The sequence below is a fragment of the Hypanus sabinus genome, chromosome 9 (genome assembly GCF_030144855.1).
Source record: "Hypanus sabinus isolate sHypSab1 chromosome 9, sHypSab1.hap1, whole genome shotgun sequence".
Classification (NCBI taxonomy): Eukaryota; Metazoa; Chordata; class Chondrichthyes; order Myliobatiformes; family Dasyatidae; genus Hypanus; species Hypanus sabinus.
Genome location: NC_082714.1, coordinates 39600583 through 39617914, shown reverse-complemented (window position 1 = coordinate 39617914; position 17332 = coordinate 39600583). Strand labels below are relative to the sequence as shown.

General features: G+C 39.6%; 1 protein-coding gene across 8 annotated transcripts in view; it reads right to left on the bottom strand.

The window, feature by feature from the left end:
- Nucleotides 1-17332, bottom strand: part of rnf216 (ring finger protein 216) — a 214653-nt gene that overhangs the window by 183157 nt on the left and 14164 nt on the right. For all 8 annotated transcript variants that reach the window (XR_009513929.1, XR_009513930.1, XR_009513931.1 and 5 more), the window contains exons 2-4: nucleotides 6082-6197; nucleotides 3941-4065; nucleotides 1290-1907 (exon numbers count right to left, since the gene is read on the bottom strand). Coding sequence is in view for 3 of the 8 variants with exons in the window: in XM_059979517.1 (XP_059835500.1) it covers nucleotides 1290-1907; nucleotides 3941-4065; nucleotides 6082-6148 (810 nt within the window). In the remaining 5 variants the exon portion in view is untranslated. The remainder of the gene's footprint in view (nucleotides 1-1289; nucleotides 1908-3940; nucleotides 4066-6081; nucleotides 6198-17332) is intronic.

Sequence of the window (17332 nt, the reverse complement as noted above, 5' to 3'; positions counted from 1 at the left end):
GGGGTAGGAAGTAATGTGAAACATTTTTAAGTAACTGATTTAACAATGCTGAAGCTCTTTTAAAGTTTTGTTCAGCATGATGGATTGAATGGTGTCTACACTCAGTGGTCACTTTATTAAGTACAGGAGTGGAACCAGGTATGGTCTTCTACTGCTGGAGCACACAAACTTCAAGTTTCAAAGTATTGTACTCAGATGTTCTCTGCACACCACCATTGTAATGTATGATTATTTGAGTTACTGTCACCTTGAACCAATTTGCCCATTCTCCTCTGACCTCACTCATCAACAAGGTGTTTCTGCCCACAGGATCAACTCTCACTTGATATTTTTGATGTTAAGCAACCATTCCCTGTAATCTCTAGAGCAGGGTTCCCAAACTTTATTTTAGTGCCATGGACCCCAGATTGGGAACCCCTCCTCTAGAGACTCGAGTATGAAAATCCCAGTGGATGAGTAGTTTCTGAGGTACTCAAATCAACCCGTCTGGCACTATCATTCAATGGTTCAAGTCACATAGATCACATTTCTTCACCATTGTAACATACAGCCTGAACAATAACCAAACCTCTTACCATGTCTGCATGCTTTTGTGCATTGTTTCTGCCACATGATTGACTACTTGGATATCTGCATTAACGAGGTGTACATAATAAAGTGGCCACCGAGCGTATACTGCGTTATTCTATTGAGGGAAGTAGTGGTGCAGCTTGCAGAGCTGCTGCCTCAGTTCCAGTGACCTTGTCCACGGCACTTATGGAGTTTTCATGTTTTCCCTATGAATTTTGACTATGTACTCTGGCTTCCTCCAATATTCCAACATGCAGGTGAGTAGGTTAATCGGCAATTGTAAACTTCTTCTGGTGGGCTTGAACAGTAAAATCAAATGGGTTAGAGTAGAATTAAAATTTATTTTAAAAAATAGGTGTTTTTTGATCAGCGTAGACTCAGTGGGCCCAGGGACCTGGAAATGTGTTGATCTCACTATGACTGAGGAAAGGGTAAAATCTACCTTTAAGAAAATTCAGCAGAAACACCCTTATGAAGATCTCTTCTTGACAGCACTTTATCACATTTTAGAAGTATTAGGTTTTGCAGTCACATTTCAAGTTTGATTTGCTGTGTCCTGAAATACAGATAGTGCCTAGTAGAAAGCTGAAAAATCATTGCATAGAGGTGTGATTGTTCCAAAGTAAACCAACTGCAACTTGTGAAAGAATTTAAATGTTCAACATTCTCTTAAGCTAAATAAGCTAGAAAAGACTCATTAAAAGTTCACAAGAACTTACTGTTTCTTTCACTAGTGACCTTAAGAGTTCATTGCCTTCTCCAGCAGCATCCTCAAGGTTTTCCAAATCCAGTATTATATTATCCAGTTCATCTTCCCTCTGCTGTTCTTGCACAATTGGATCATTAGCAATTGGCTGAACCTCTTCTCTGACAGCTTCCTGCACAACATCTGGCTGAGGTAACACAGGATCTTGGTCTGCCACCAAATTCACTTGTGCTTCCTCCTGCTCTACTTCCACTGTCTTTGCTGCTGAGTGAAGTCGCATGTCCAGTAGTTCCAATTCATTTGTTTCCCCAATTGGAAGCTCACTGGGACCAGCAACTGCTCCAGGATCTACCCCATTTTGTTCCTTATTTTTCTGCCCAAGGTGATGCTCTGCAGCTAAGGCAGCCTCCACATCTTTGGCTGGCTGAGGACGAGTTGCATCTGGTTCTGCTCGAGCCCCAATATCTGGCTCAACCATTTGTTTATGCGGTGTCACGATGATGCAGTTCTCTTCCTCATGCAAGTTTCCATTAGCTCCCTGGTTTTTCATAGGTTGATCTCTCTGTTGAACTTTCTGCCATTCAGATGCAGGCTGGATGATGATAGGTGGTCGGATTTGTCTCACTGGTGTCTGAAAGAGATTTGACAGATGAGTAGGAGTAATTCAAGAATGACAACAGCCAAACTTTGCACAAAAAACTAAAAAGGCAAAGTTTTCTTTTGGGATACTCCTCAGTTGCTTAAAATGGAAATTTCCACTACAATTGGAGTAGTAGAGTGGGAGACACGCCACAGAAATTAAAGGCCGAAATCTTTCCTTCCTTGCAACCAAAATTACACAGAACATCTTCCAGTTTTACCTTGATGCAATATCCTGTAATGTGCAAAACAAAAAAGCAGGTGTTGGAAATTATCAGGTAACTATCAGGAGAATCTGTAAAGAAAGGCAACATGAAAAAATGGCCTTTGTTCATAACTGCAACACCTGAATCTCTTTAATTTATTTTTCTCAACAATCTTTCACAAACAAAATCCAGTAATCTCAAAACTAAAAGATTCAATCTTTCTCGCAGCCACTCCTTTGGGTACGTTCCTAATTTCTCTAGGCCATGAATGAACATTATCCAATTTCAATGTGAATGGATCAGCTCTTAATATGAAATAATGCTCTTGTTCCAGATTCAGGCAACAAACAGATTCATCAACCACATTAAATCTATTTACCACTGTTAATATCTCCGCATTTACTACTATAAATATCTTGGCTAGATTACCACTCAGTTTTCATACTCCATTTAAGCCTACCAGAACTCTGATTCAATTTTTTTAAATCTCAACATCACTGATGAAGCAGCAATCCACATTTTACAAGATGAAAATAGAATACTGCTCTTAAGAATTCAAAGCAGTGTCTAGATGTGCTCTGGCAAAGGCTCCTTTGAAGTGGAAGGACAGCTTCACCATCACCCTGAACCCATTGGTTTTTATACTGGCACTATCTTTCAGTAATCTGACTATATAGACACCCTAACCACTTTGAGAATACACATTTTTAACTCTGCAACCATTCTAAAATTTGCCAATTTGTCTCAATTTCTAGCTGCCAGACTTTTGGGTAAGTTACTTTAAATGCTTTGATAATTTCTACTTTCATCAACACCACACTTCCTAATTTGGTATTACCTTAAAAATATGAATGTACAACTCCATTTTCAATTTTACTTTCACTTCTCAGTCATCTTTGCTTAAATACTATTTCCTCAATTTTCAGCATTGCAACATAGCTTTATATCTCAAGGTACTTCACAGGTGTGTAACCTAACAACAAGACATTTAAGCAGTGAACAAAGTTTGCAAAAAATGTCCTTAGTATACTGGATGGGCCAAATGGCCTAATTCTGCTTCTGTATCTTACGGTCTTGTGTACGCTAGTTTTGGAAGATATTCCATATGGCTTGCATCAGAAGAGATGACCAAATAGAAGGAAATACAGAAAGAAGTGGCAGGTAAGAACAAGGCAACCGTGGGCAGCAATAGAATGGGTGTGGAAGAAAGGCCAACAAGATTATTGGTGACATAAGTTGACATGCATATCTTCTCCACTTTGAAACTGAGAGAATTAAGTTAAACCATACACAAGTTCTTTGTAAGTAGACAAGCATGGGTCTTCCCCAGCTTACAAGTGCCTCACTTACGGCCAGTCAAAGAAACCAACATACGAGATCAGGAAGATGGATTTGCCAGCTGCCACAGACATCTTTTACTACTTTGAAATTCAGTTTGCAGCTACATTTCCAACATGCAAAATAGTCAAGTTATGAACAATTCATAGGAAAGGACCCACGACCACTGTAATCTCGGGATAACCTGCATCTCTTTACTTCTAAGTCACAACTATCCAACACGAATATGCTTGCAACTATAACACATACACACAAAAACACAGTCTATCTTTTAAAGCAGTACTATTTAGAACTAAACATTCTAAGTAACTCTTTTCTCTACATTTTTCCTTAGTGGGATTAACTGCCCCTTCTCATTGATAATGCCAACTCCCAAATGGTCATCTTCTTACAAATTATTGAAGAATTATTGCATAGTTTATAATAATGCACATCATGTCCAAATCCCTTTCCTAATTGTAGAAAGTAAAAAGCACAATACCTCAATTAGCACAACATCTTGATTTTCTGTCAATCGATCTTTACTGGGCACAAGTGATGGCTCATCATCTGAATCAGAATCATCAGAGATGGTGATGACTGGTGTATTGCGAGGAGCTCTCCAGACTGTAACAGAAATTGAAAAGCAAAGATAAATTCAAAAACCTACTATTTTTAACATACATTTGAAGCTCTCCTTCAGTATTGTCAACACATAGCATTTAAAACAGGCCTTAGACCAGATTGTTAAAAAAAGGAACAAAAGTAATGCACTCCAAATGCTGAAAATTAAAATAAAAGTAGATATTATCAGTGAGTCAGAAGGTATAGATGGAGGGAGATGCATACAAAGGTAATGTCAAGGGCTAATCAGTTACCATAGCCCAGGCCTGGAGTAAAGCTGAAGATAATGAGCCAATTTTGCCTATTAATGCAAATATCTCTGAAGTTGTACATCATAGTTAGTGGATTCCCCTTCCAAGCATAGAAAAATATCTCCCATTCAGTGGCTTAAATGTGTAACCTATCCCACAAAAGTAATCAATTTTATTGAATTCATCAGCAGACTAATTTTATATTTACTTCCATGGAAAGAACGATGAAAAACTAAAACAGAACATGCTGTTATGAATCTTATGTTGACTTGCTGCCAGTTATAGGATATCTGTGATGTTCATCTGCTTCTCAATGTCAGAACAAAATAGAAAGTAGATGTATTGGTTCCTGTATAATGTTCATTTCAACCCACAATGTCCCATCTTATAAATAACACTTTCACTTGGTTAAAGCTGAAGACTAGAAAATAGTTGACAAATGGATGAAGTCAGCAGAACACAGCTCTGAGAATCATGAAGTCACATAAAAGGTTCTATTTATCTTATACCTGGTCAGTTGGCCTCTGCTCTTGTTTAGTTGTGGAAAAGTCACCTGTCCCAAGTAAATATATCTACCTCATTTATGCCTTACCCTGGCATCATGCTCCGATTCCATTTTTACCCAACTGATGTTTCTCCATCCAAATACTACATGTGGATAACACTCTGCTTTCTTTCTACTGAAAAGGGCCAGAGACTGAGAATGCCACTTCTTGTTCCAATCATGTTTTAAGTGCTTCTGAGAAATTGTTCCACAAAGCTGAACAGGACAAGTAGGAGCATCACAGTAGACACAGCATTAAAAATTATGGATTGAGTGCACTTTGGCTCAAAAGCAGAGTTTTTTTTTTAAATAAAACCATGACAAGGAGTCATTTCATCAGTCTCACAATGGAATGCTAAGTTTATTTCTCCCCCACAACCCTGTATCAGCAAGGGGCTATCTAACCATAAGTTTTGATTTATTAACCCCATTCTCACTGGGTCAAAGCCCAAAGAAATAAAATGCAATAACTGGCAATCTCAACATGAGGTCTGCAGAAAAATGAAGGCACACATACAGAGCTTTTCCAGATTTCTTAAGTCTGAGGTTGGACTTTAAAAGGCAAATTTTAAACACCTCTTCTCTTCATTTTGATACCTGATCTAATACTAACATCGGATGTCAGTATTCCAGGAACTATCACTACAATGAGACTTGTAAAGAGTCCATTTGTCACTTTTGAAAAAAAAAAGCATACTAACCGGACTAGGTAATACAGGGTTAAAAGCATTTCAGATAGACTCTAAATCATCCATTAGCCATGAAGCAAATGACAGAATAATTGTAAGGATAGAGTCTATTAAATAACAATTATAACTGGAATGCCCTTGTTACCTCTTACTGACATTCATGAATACATTTTGTAAATATAATTGGAATGAACTTATACTATGAAAGACAGTAAATGAATGAAACTCCTTATCCAAAAAGCCAAAGTTGAAGGTCATTTGAAAGCTTCAAATTAAATAATTGTTTTCCTTGGCTTATTCTGGAGAATTGAAGATAAATGTAGTTTAGAAATAGATCAGTCAAAATGAGTATTGGAATAGATTTCTCTGACACTCCTTCAAAACAAATAAATGGAAACAAAAGAAATGTCCCTGGATGCAAACATTTGATCTTGTGGAAAATTATGCAAAGGGAACTCCATAATAGCATTTCATCTTTGTAATTTTTCATAAACAGAAGGCATACAATGATGACTTATCTTCATGGAAGACTTACCACTGTGGGAATCTCCCTGGAACATGGAAACTTTGATTATTTCTTCCTTCACTATTTGCTCAGCCATTGCCACCACACACTGAACCAAAATATTGTACTTCAAATATTTCACATACCTGCAAATAAAGCAATATTAATCAAAAGAAAAAAAAACATTATGCCATGTAATAACAGTCTAATGTTTTTATTATGCCCCATCATTTATTACAATTCATATGAAAGAACTTGAAAGTTTTTCAATATGACTATATTGTGCACTATGTGGTTCATATATGATTCTAGACCTGTAGTAGTAATATCTAAAATGAACTAGTTTCATTATAACCATTATGGAAATACAGATAGAGGGTTAAAAAAAAAGTTACAGAAATATGGAGCTTCTTGGATTTGGTGACTAACTTGCGATGATCTCAAAGACGAGTTAAGCAACAGCCTGATATAATCATGCTCAAAAATACCTTATAGACTCCATTATGAAAACCTGTGTACATCCTTTCCTGTCAGCAGAGTAGACACCAAAAGTAGTGATGGAGTGTTACACAGACAGCAACAAACATGCAAGGGATCAGCCATGACTGAATGGCAGAACAGACTTGATGGGCCAAATGGCCCAATTCTGCACTGATGTCTTATGGAATTAATAGTACTCCATGTTGATATAATGGCAATCAGAAGACAAAGTATTTGGAATTTCCATTTTTGTAATTCAAGTGTCTTAGCAGTCTGTCACTGATCTAGAGAGCAAAATCTTGAAGACAGACTGAGTCTGCACAGGTTAAGAGCAACCCACACAAGATAAATTAATTATTACTAACTACAGCAAACAATTACAGAAGCAATCTAAGTCATTCATATTGCAGTGACAACTGCTATGCTTCTGAAGACAAACTCCAATCTTCCCATTAATAACCAGCTCCCTAACGTTCAGTTTGGGGTCCACCAGACCTACTTGACGCTGGTCCTCACTAACATTTGGTCCGAGCACAGATGAATGAGCTCAGTTCCAGAGGCAAGATGTCAGCAGCTTACCCTCAACATCAATACACCTTCCAGTTGTCTGCTGCATCAATAAGACAATGGTCACAAGGGGAATCTCCAGTCATTAGAATCATACTTCACAAAGAAATATGGTTGCTGTACTTGAATGATAATCAAATCCCTATGACATCACATTGGGAGTTCATCAGGACCATGTCCTAGGTCCAACCATCATCACCTGCTTCGCTGATGACCCGTCTTAAATCAAAGTATCATGGGAGTGATGTTCAGATCCATTTACAATTCCTCAGAAAGAGCACTTCACTTTTACATGCAGAAAGATTCAGATACATGCTAACAAATGGAAAGCAGCAAACAGGAAGAAACAACAGCCTCAGGAATCACATCACCAAGTTCAGAAGCCACTATTACCCTTCAACAATCAGGCTACTGATCCAGAGGATCACCCAATCATTGAAATGTTCCGTCATCTCACGTTCTCAATATTTATTGCTGAGTTATTATTACTACTTTTTTTTTTCCTATTTGCTCAGTTTGTCTGCCTTGTGGGTGCAATTCTTCACTGATTCTCTTATGGTCATTAGATTTATTGCATATACCCGTAAGAAAATGAATTGTAGGGTTGTATATGGTGACATACATGTACGTTGATAATAAATTTATTTTGAACTGGCAATTAATAATCATATCACTAAAGTGCAAGGTAATGACAACCCACTCCTGACATACACTGGCACAAACAGTACCAAATTCCCAACTAATAGTACTAAAGATCAATTGAACTAGGCACATAGATACTGTAAATACAATAAAAGATCATAAGATAAATATCTTGTAATGACTAATCTCAAAACCTTTCCCCCATCACAAGGATTATGATATGTACCAACAATACTCAAAAGCAGGGAACCAGTTGTGCAAAGTGATCCTTCCTTAAATGACAAGCCATCCAGCACTCTCTCACTGTTGTCTGTTGTTTAAAGCACAAAGGGACAGAATCAAATCGAGTAACACTTGACTGATTTGGAATGACAGTACATGTCCAACATCATTAGGTACAATTCCTAATGCCCTAACACACTATGCTCAAACTTCTTGCTCAGAAAAACACTACTCTGGATATCTTTGAATGATCCTGGCCTACTACACTGTTGCCTCAAGTCCAACAAACACAGGATCAAATGGTTATACCAAGTTCCTTAGTGCATCCATTTGCTGCCATAACTTACTGAACTGCACAGAACACAATCAAACCTTGCTGTCTGCCAAAATTTTTCATGTATTGAGCATCACTAAAAAGTGTAAAGATAACATCCAGCCCTTGTATCTAGATGTCCTTGTGCAAAAGGTCCTGAAAGTGCATATGCTGGTATAGCAAATATTAGAAAGGCAAATGGTACACTGTTTTATTATCTGGGGTTTAAGTCATGGAGCAAAAATGACTGCTTCAATCCTATTGGGCCACTTTGAGGCCACATCTAAGAGTACCTCCTCAGCTTTGATTGTGCTAGCATTAAGTGGAGCAAAGTTTGAGGATGGTGTTTGCCAAATGAGGAGGAAGTGACTTTCTGTTTTCCCCAGGGACCGCTCCCTATGCGACTCCCTTGTCCATTCTTCCCCCCCACCCCCCAATCCCTTCCCACCGACCTCCCTCCTGGCACTTATCCTTGTAAGCTGAACAAGTGCTACACCTGCCCTTACACTTCCTCCCTCACCACCATTCAGGGCTCCAGACTGTCCTTCCAGGCGAGGTGACACTTCACCTGTGAGTCTGCTCATGTGATATCCGGTGCTCCCGGTGCGGCCTATTATATATTGGTGAGACCCAAAGCAGACTGGGAGACCATTTTGCTGAACACCTACGCTCTATCTGCCAGAGGAAGCAGGATCTCCCAGTGGCTACACATTTTAATTCCACATCCCATTCCGATATGTCAACCCATGGCCTCCTCTACTATCAAGATGAAGCCACACTCGAGGTTGGAACGACAACACCTTATATACCGGCTGGGTAGCCTCCAACCTGATGACATGAACATTGATTTCTCCAACTTCCATTAATGCCCCTCCTCCCCTTCTTATCCCATCCCTATTTTTTTCCCTCCTCTTTCCCTCTCACGATAACTCCTTGCCTGCTCTCCATCTTCCTCTGGTACTCCCCTCCCCCTTTCTTTCTTCCAAGGCCTTCCGTCCTATGATATTTCCCCTTCTCCAGCCTTGTATCCCTTTTGCCAATCAACTTCCCAGCTCTTAGCTTCATCCCTCCCCCTCATGTCTTCTCCTATCATTTTGGGTCTCCCCTTCCCACTTTCAAATCTCTTACTATCTCTTCTTTCAGTTAGTCCTGACAAAGAGTCGCGGCCCAAAACATCGACTGTACTTCTTCCTATAGATGCTGCCTGGCCTGCTGCGTTCCACCAGCATTTTGTTGCATTGCTTGAATTTCTAGCATCTGCCGATTTCCTCATGTTTGTGAGAAAGTGACTAGGTTAGGTTTGTATTCTCTAGGGTTTAGAGGTTGGAAAGTATGTATCATTGAAACTTACAACATTCTCCTTAGGCTCAGCAGGGTGATGAATGTAGGGAAATGTCTTCCTTGGTCAAGGACCATGGTCAGTGCTAAAGAATAAGGGGCAAACTATTTAAGATTCAAATTTATACCTAATGACATTGGAAATACACCGTCATTCCCAGTCAGAGTACTGCCAAACTAGATTTGATTCTCCCCCCTCGTACCTTGGCTCTTTAAAGCAATAGAATTTGCACTACCTGCTGTACTACAAACTGAGCTTATCACACTCAAAACCTTGCCCTACATCTTTACCACCTCTAACCTTGACTATTCAGCCCAACCTCTTCAATTTGTCTGTCATGTTTGACAAATCCCATCCGACACCTTAAGCTTAATGATCTACATTCACTCCTAATTTAAAAACTCAAATTTTATATCTGATTAGAAACTCTCCCATCTCCTCTCTCCTCCCCATCTCTACTTTGCTCAAATCTTACCATTCAAAATAACCATGGTCTACTAATTCTGGCCTCAATCATCTCAAATATTTATTACCCTTTCTTGGTAGACATGTCTCTGATATACTGCTACTTCCCACCTCATTTTCTCCATCCTATTTAAAATTCCCTTCCTTCTCCAAGGAAATCTTAATCTACCTCAAGCATCCGGTTACTTGTCCTACTGTTCCCCCAAAGTGACCTTGAGCCAAATTTTGTTGGTTATGCTGTGAAATTTACTGCAAGTTTTGCTTTCTTACAGCCAGTTTATAGATACAAACCGCTGTTCGATAACATCACCGGGGGAGAGAGGGGGAGAAAAGAGAAGCCCCTCAATCTGTTTTTCTTTGTCATATGTTGATTCTCAAACTAGTTGACATTCTAATCTGGGCTCTGGCTCTTAGCTCTGAAATATGTACAAGACCAGCCCACTATTAAATTATCCATTTACTAATCACAAAGGAATAAGAAATACTTCTTAAAAACTTCTACTTGCAACTAATTTAAAATTGACTGGCAAGATATGACAAATCAACGAGACCTCAGATTTGTCCTGGCAATTAAATATGTTACAGTTCCTCCGCAGGGTCTCTCAATCTGCATACACCATCACTGAAATTTGTAGCACACATAGAGTCCACGACTGTGTTTCTCCCCTTCTGAATGCCTTGCATTAGGTACACAATTTTAATACTCTTGTCTGCAGGCCACCCTATAAAGATGTAAATACGCAGTTTGGTCCTGGTACTGGTTGTAGCATAGGTCATATGTAAAGGTGTCCACAGAAAACAAGTCTTTTCCATGTAATGTATTGTGGAAGCAATAACACCTGGTTAAATGCCAAAGCCAACACCTGAGCTCCGTAGTATCAAGATATGGAAGAAGAGCTCCACCTTCAGCAAAACTTGGCAAGATTGAATTCTCTGAAAGCAGACTAGGAAATAAAGTTACTTTCTATATTGCACTATTTGACAAAAAGCCCCAGTTATGATGGCAGCTATACTATTCATACTTCAGCTCACATTGTGACTTTCCATAAACGTTCTTTCAGCTGTCCAAAGTCACAACGTTGATCTATAAAACTATTGTTGAATCATACACAAGGAGACTCCAAAATGGGCTCTCAATTACAATCTATTAATTACATTCTCCAGACACCTAATTATGAGGCCTCTATTTGATGCATGTTTGGAACATGGCAAGTGAAGGGGGCATCAAGCTGTTGCATCCTAGTCCATCTCCAAAACAGTGATGTAAATGTTTTTTCATTTTACTAAAGAACAAATAGATTTTGTATCCCAATGCAAGATTTGTGCAAGGTATACTCAATGTAGCACTGAGCTACATTTCCAACATCTTTTAAAAAAAAATCACATTGCAAACTTTTACCTCAAAGTGATAATTTAATAGTGAAAATAACCACTTTACAACATATTCAAATAGGCAACATAAAATTTGACACAAGTGTGTTTATTCATGGGGGGGGGGGGGGGGAGAAAACTTCTGCATTCAAACATCAAGTCATTTATCCCTGCTCTGTCAAATTCAAAGCACAAGATTGCCAATTATCCTACTTGAAAAGAAAAATTCTAAAATACACCATATGCAGCACAGCCCACTTAATGATATAACATGAAGTGTGGCATTCAAATCCATTGCCAAAGACTGTACATCATTTCAAGATAAAAATTCCATTTGGTTTAAAAAAAAAATTCTTCCCCCACATAGATGTAGCCATGTATAAGCTACTTGGCTCAATTCGTACACTGAAAAGTTAAGAAGCAGACCAAGGTGTAGTTGAACCATATTCCTCAGAATTTAAGAACCTAAACGCTAGGGAATTCGCTCATTTTCATCTGGTTTCTGCAGCTATAAAGTTATTTCATCATAATCATAGCCAAATCCATTTGATAATTTGGCAGACAAGTGCATTTACAGTTACAGAATGTAATCTTGCTGTTGTCTTTCATCTTAATTTGTTGCAAAGCTTAAATTAATTTTAACTACAGTAAGTCTGTACAGAAGATAATGGTTTAATCTAATGCAACTTACAATTCTTTGTACTGATAAAATAAAGATATTTCATTATTCAAAGTCCAAGTAGAAACATAGGCTGATTGAGCAACATTGCACAATGCATGAAAATCAAAAAGCTGCAGGCAAGGGAAGAACTAAAAACAGAAAATACTGCAAACACTGAATTCAGATAGCAGTTTTGGGAAAGCAAAACTGAATTAATATTTCAATTGCAAGATGGGTTTTCCGGTGTCTTCATCAGAAAGTACATTTGATTCTGCTCTCTGAAGACATAGGACAGCCTCAGAAGGAATTTATCCAGTGCCATGAAACCATAAAAGAGCAAACCTGATTTTTCTCACACATAAGAATGCAGAAGTAACAAATAGCATGCAATGAAACACTGGTTACACCACATGAGTATTGTATACAATTCTGGTCACGAAACTAGAGAATGAATGCGGTAGCAACAGGAAGAATACAGTACAGATTTGCCACAATATACCTGGAAAGGAAGCTGTTGTTACAAGGAGAAATTGAAAAGGCTGGGTTTCTACATTCCTACATGCCCATTGGAATGTAGGAATCTGAAGTGACCTGGAAAAAAAATATAAAATTATGAAGGACATTGATAAGATAGATATTTCCCCAGGTCAGGGTAATCTACAATTTGAGGGCATCGGCTTAAGCTCAGAAGGAAAAGATTTCAAAGGAGATCTGAGGGGCACATTGAGTGTGGTGGTGATTTGAAATGAGCTGCCAGAGATGGTGGTAGAATAGGCAGATACAATTATAGGCATTTGAACAGGTACTTGGTTAGGGAAAGGAGTAGAGGGATGCAGGCTTTATGTAGCCAAACAGGATTAGTGCAGATTAGCACCGTGGTTGACCCTGACAAATTAGGCTAAAGGCCCTGTTCTTGTGCTTTACAACTTTTTGACTAAATCAATCAACTACAACACATTTTAATAATACAAGTAAGCCAACAAAACAAACTAAGAGCTTTGGGTTCCTCTTGTCCTAACCTACCACGCCACCAGTTTCCACATCCAGCGCACAATTCTCCAGAACTTCTGCCATTCCCAATGGGATCCCATCAACAAGGACATCTCCTCACTTTCTAGAGGGATCACTCCCTACTTGACTCCCCTGTCAATTCATCCCTCCCCACTGATATCCCTCTGGGCACTTATCCTTGCAAATAGAAAAAGAGCTACACCTGCCCCTACACCACCCCCCTCACTACCATTCAGGGACTCAGAGTCCTTCCAGGTGAGGCAACACTTCACTTGAGGGTCTCTTGGGGTCATATACCATGCCCGGTGCTCTCGGTGTGGCCTCCTGTATGTCAGTGAGTCCCAATGTAGATTGAGAGACCACTTTGCCGAGCACTTATGCTCCGTCCATCTGAAGAAATGGGATCTCCCTGTGGCCATCCATTTTAATTCTACTTCCCATTCCCTTGTGTCAATCCAGGGCCTCCTCTTCTGTCACAATGAGGCCACACTCAGGTTGGAGGAACACCTTATATTCTGTCTGGTTAGCCTCCAAACCTGATGGCATAAACATTAATACCTTGAACTTCACCAGTCCCCATTCCTTTTCCCTCTCTCGGCTTATTTCCTTGCCTGCCCACCACCTCCCTCTGCTGCTCTTCTCCCCCCCCACCCCCTTCTTTCTTCCATAGCCTTCAGTTCTCTCCTGTCGGACTCCCCCTTCTCCAGCGCTGTATATTTCTCACCAATCAACTTCCCAGCTCTTTACTTCATCCCTCCCCATCCTGGTTTCACCGATTACCTTGTATTGCTCTCTCCCCTCCCCCATCTTTTAAATCTACACCTCAGCTTTTTTGTTCAGTCCAAAGGCGAAACGTCAACTACTTCCCCCGCCCCTGCCCCCCACACCCCCACTGATGCTGCCTGACCAGAGTTCCTCCAGCATTTCGTGTGTGTTGCTTGGATCAAATCTACTTTTTGTTTTACACATTTACAGTGCATTTACTTTTCTCACTTATTATGTTCAAAACCTGCAGTTAACATATCTACAGAATGACTCAGCTACATGGCCAGAACAGTTGAGAAAAGGTTAAAAGGGTAAATGCAAGGATGTTATTTATCTTGGATGTGATGTCTGGAACCCAGGGTTAGCAGTCTCAAAGCAAAGGGTCAGTCAGATGGGGACAAAATGACAAGAAACTTCATAAACCATAGGATAACGAATGTTTGGAATTCTAAGATTCTCTAAGAAGATTGTAGGGACTCGGTCAGAGTTTTTTTTCCAAGAAAGTGCTCAATAAATATGAAGGGAGTCAATGAACAAACTGTTAGTGAAGGAAAGAAGCCCTTAGTTACAAGAATAACAGCCATCTTATGAAATGGTGCCTTGATTGCAAGGAGGAAAAAAGTCATTCCTCCTCAATTTCTAAAGTTCTTCACTAATGGATTATAAACAGGAACATTTTTTGCACTATACATCTGAATATCAGAATGCATAATCAGTAGGCATATTTAAAATTTAAACTCAAAAAACATACAATAGTTAATTCTTCTCATTTTCCTTTAATGCATGTTGGTAGTTTCATTTTCTTCTGAACTTGCAATGCTCTGTGATTCAACCACTCCATTTGGCAAAGCAGTCACTGACCCAAAACATCTTTGATTACCTTGCACCTTGAATGGTGAATTTTTTTTGATAAGCTTGCACCCAAAGGCTAAAGAAAATAAAATAGAAATGCATTTCTATAAAGAAAATTGAAAATTAGAGTCTGGTTACCCAAGTTGAGCCCATCAGAGCATGACCATGTCCATGTGTATTGGATTGGGCTTAAACTTTGAGTTTTGACATAGAGTCAAGAGCCAATCTAGTTGCTAATTCTGTTCAATGGAACTCTAGCTAGGAAGTGAAAAAGAAAGCCTCCCTTGACCTCTTTCAAAAGCAACTTTGATATGGAGCATAGATAGGGAAAAGTTGCATCAGGAAGGACTTTCTTAGGTAGCCTTTCTCAACCTTATTGCCCTGGAAGAACCCTCGAAATAATTTTCAGGTCTCAGAAATCCTGCATAACTATTATTTCTAGAGCTCACGGTACATTAACATGTTCAGTAAGTTGTAGATATAATAATCCAAAAATAATTGCCAATGCTCTTGAGTAGAGAATTAATTTTAGCTAACCTTTCTTGGGGAAAAAATAAAGTTCAGCTTACCTTTCTTGAAATTTCCTTTTCATAAATGTTAAAAATTCAAAGTAAACATAATAAATTCCTCAATTCTAGGTCAAACTTGAGACAAGTACACATGGATTTCAACTTCAAATGAAATGAGATGATTTCCATCCTTGCTCTTAAATGTTTGTTAAAGAGAAAAGGCTTTCTCACACATCTAAGTTGAAAACTGCATTAAAATGTTCATTGCTTTCCAAAGAATAGCAGGATGCTCTTATTTCACAGAAATCTAAAACTTTTTCCAGGGGCAGGTCAGTAAATCTCATTTTGAGTGTATAAACAGAGTGAAGCTCTCAAAGTTCTTCCTCTTCTCTCAAAGTCAAGTTCTCAGGCTGAGCAGAAGATTCACAGAAAGGGTCCTTCAGTCATACACTTGTGTTGAAAGGGAAGAAAAATACTGTTCAATTTTGTTCTGCAGTTCTCCCAAGTGGTTTTCAATATGACTCAGGACTTTCTAATATCCTTCTTCATTCTCAAGCCTAAGCAGCAGTGGAAACCTTTCAAGATTTTCTTTTGCTGCATGTCTTTTCCAAAAATTCAGTTCCCTTTTAAATCCAAGAATCTTGTCACTTGAAGTCAAAACACTTTCTCCAGGGCATTGCAGAGACTTGTTCAACTGGTTCATATGATGAAAAATGTCTGTTAAGTAGGCTAGTTTCTCATTCTTCATCTTCAAAGCACTTAACAAAATCTGGCATACCATTTTCTTGAAAGTACTCCTGCAATTCACCTTTCAGCTCAAACACCCCGTTGAGAACTCTTCTTCTGCTAAGCCACCAGATTTCTGTATGTAGCAGAAGGATCGGTCTGTTCTTTATCCAGGTTTTCAGTTTTCTTTTTATACAAAACATTTAAGTGACCTGGTCTTAAAACTACTAAATAACTGGCCTCCTGAACCTTTTTTCCTGTCCGGGGCTTCTATTTTCAAAAGTTTTAATCTGTTCTGAGATTCCAATACAGTTGTTTAAAACAATCAGTCCTTTTACATGTCATATGACTGATTAGTAGTTAACTTGTCTTTTCAATTTTGCTGGAGCCACTGCAACATTTGCAAAGTTGTTTCCCCACAGACTAGGCACAATGGAATAGAAAAAAATGGATCACCAGTCCATATAAAACCCACTGATAAGACCTTTTATTGTAAAGATATAGTACCGGCTGATTACTTTAGTCCCACCTTCTGCTTTTGTCTCCAGGACCCAGAAGAGGCTGGTGGACTTCTTCTGAGGCAACAGGAGGTTTGGGTCACCGCTGCAGTCCTGAGTCTTCTGACCATGGAGGTGGGGGGGGGGGGGGGGTCAGTCATTGGAGTGTGTGTGCACCCAGCTGCCTCAGGACCATGCACAGATAACTGTATAGCCACGACCCTCTGAGATGGCAAGCACAGGTGACACACTTTCTCCACCAGGACACTGCCAGCAGGAGGGTACGCAGCTTCCAGCAGACAATATCAGCTACACAACTTAGGGGAAGTGCCTTGCTTTTACCAAGAGCTGATAAGGGTATGGGGTCTAGTCTCATCCAATCAGGGTGCTCCTGTACTGGTGAGGGACAGTGCTCGAGCTGTGAGGGGGACTGGTTCCCATCCTATCACAGTGGGTGTCAAGGGGGTTCAGGAAAGTGGAGGGGTTCCAGTTGCACCACCTGATTGGCCAGATGTGCTTGTCAGACCCAAGCTTCTGGATACCACATAGGAGAGGGTTCCATATAACATGAGGTAGCTCATGGGGATACCCACCATGCCCTTCCGTGATGCTCCAAAGCATTTGTGTGGGCTGCTCTTGCACATCTTTCCCTTCCTTGGCTTTGCCAGTTAACCAAACTTGCCTTTTGGTAGTCTGTTTTAACATATGGCAGTGGAGGAGGCCCCAGCACCAATCTATTTCTGCAGAGATCCTTCTCCTGTATATTGGGGACCTGCAGTGGAAGAAGTTATATAGGGTAGTACCATGCAACAGGTATGTAAGCAGGTTCACTGACATCCTGTCCACCTGTCCATTCTGTGG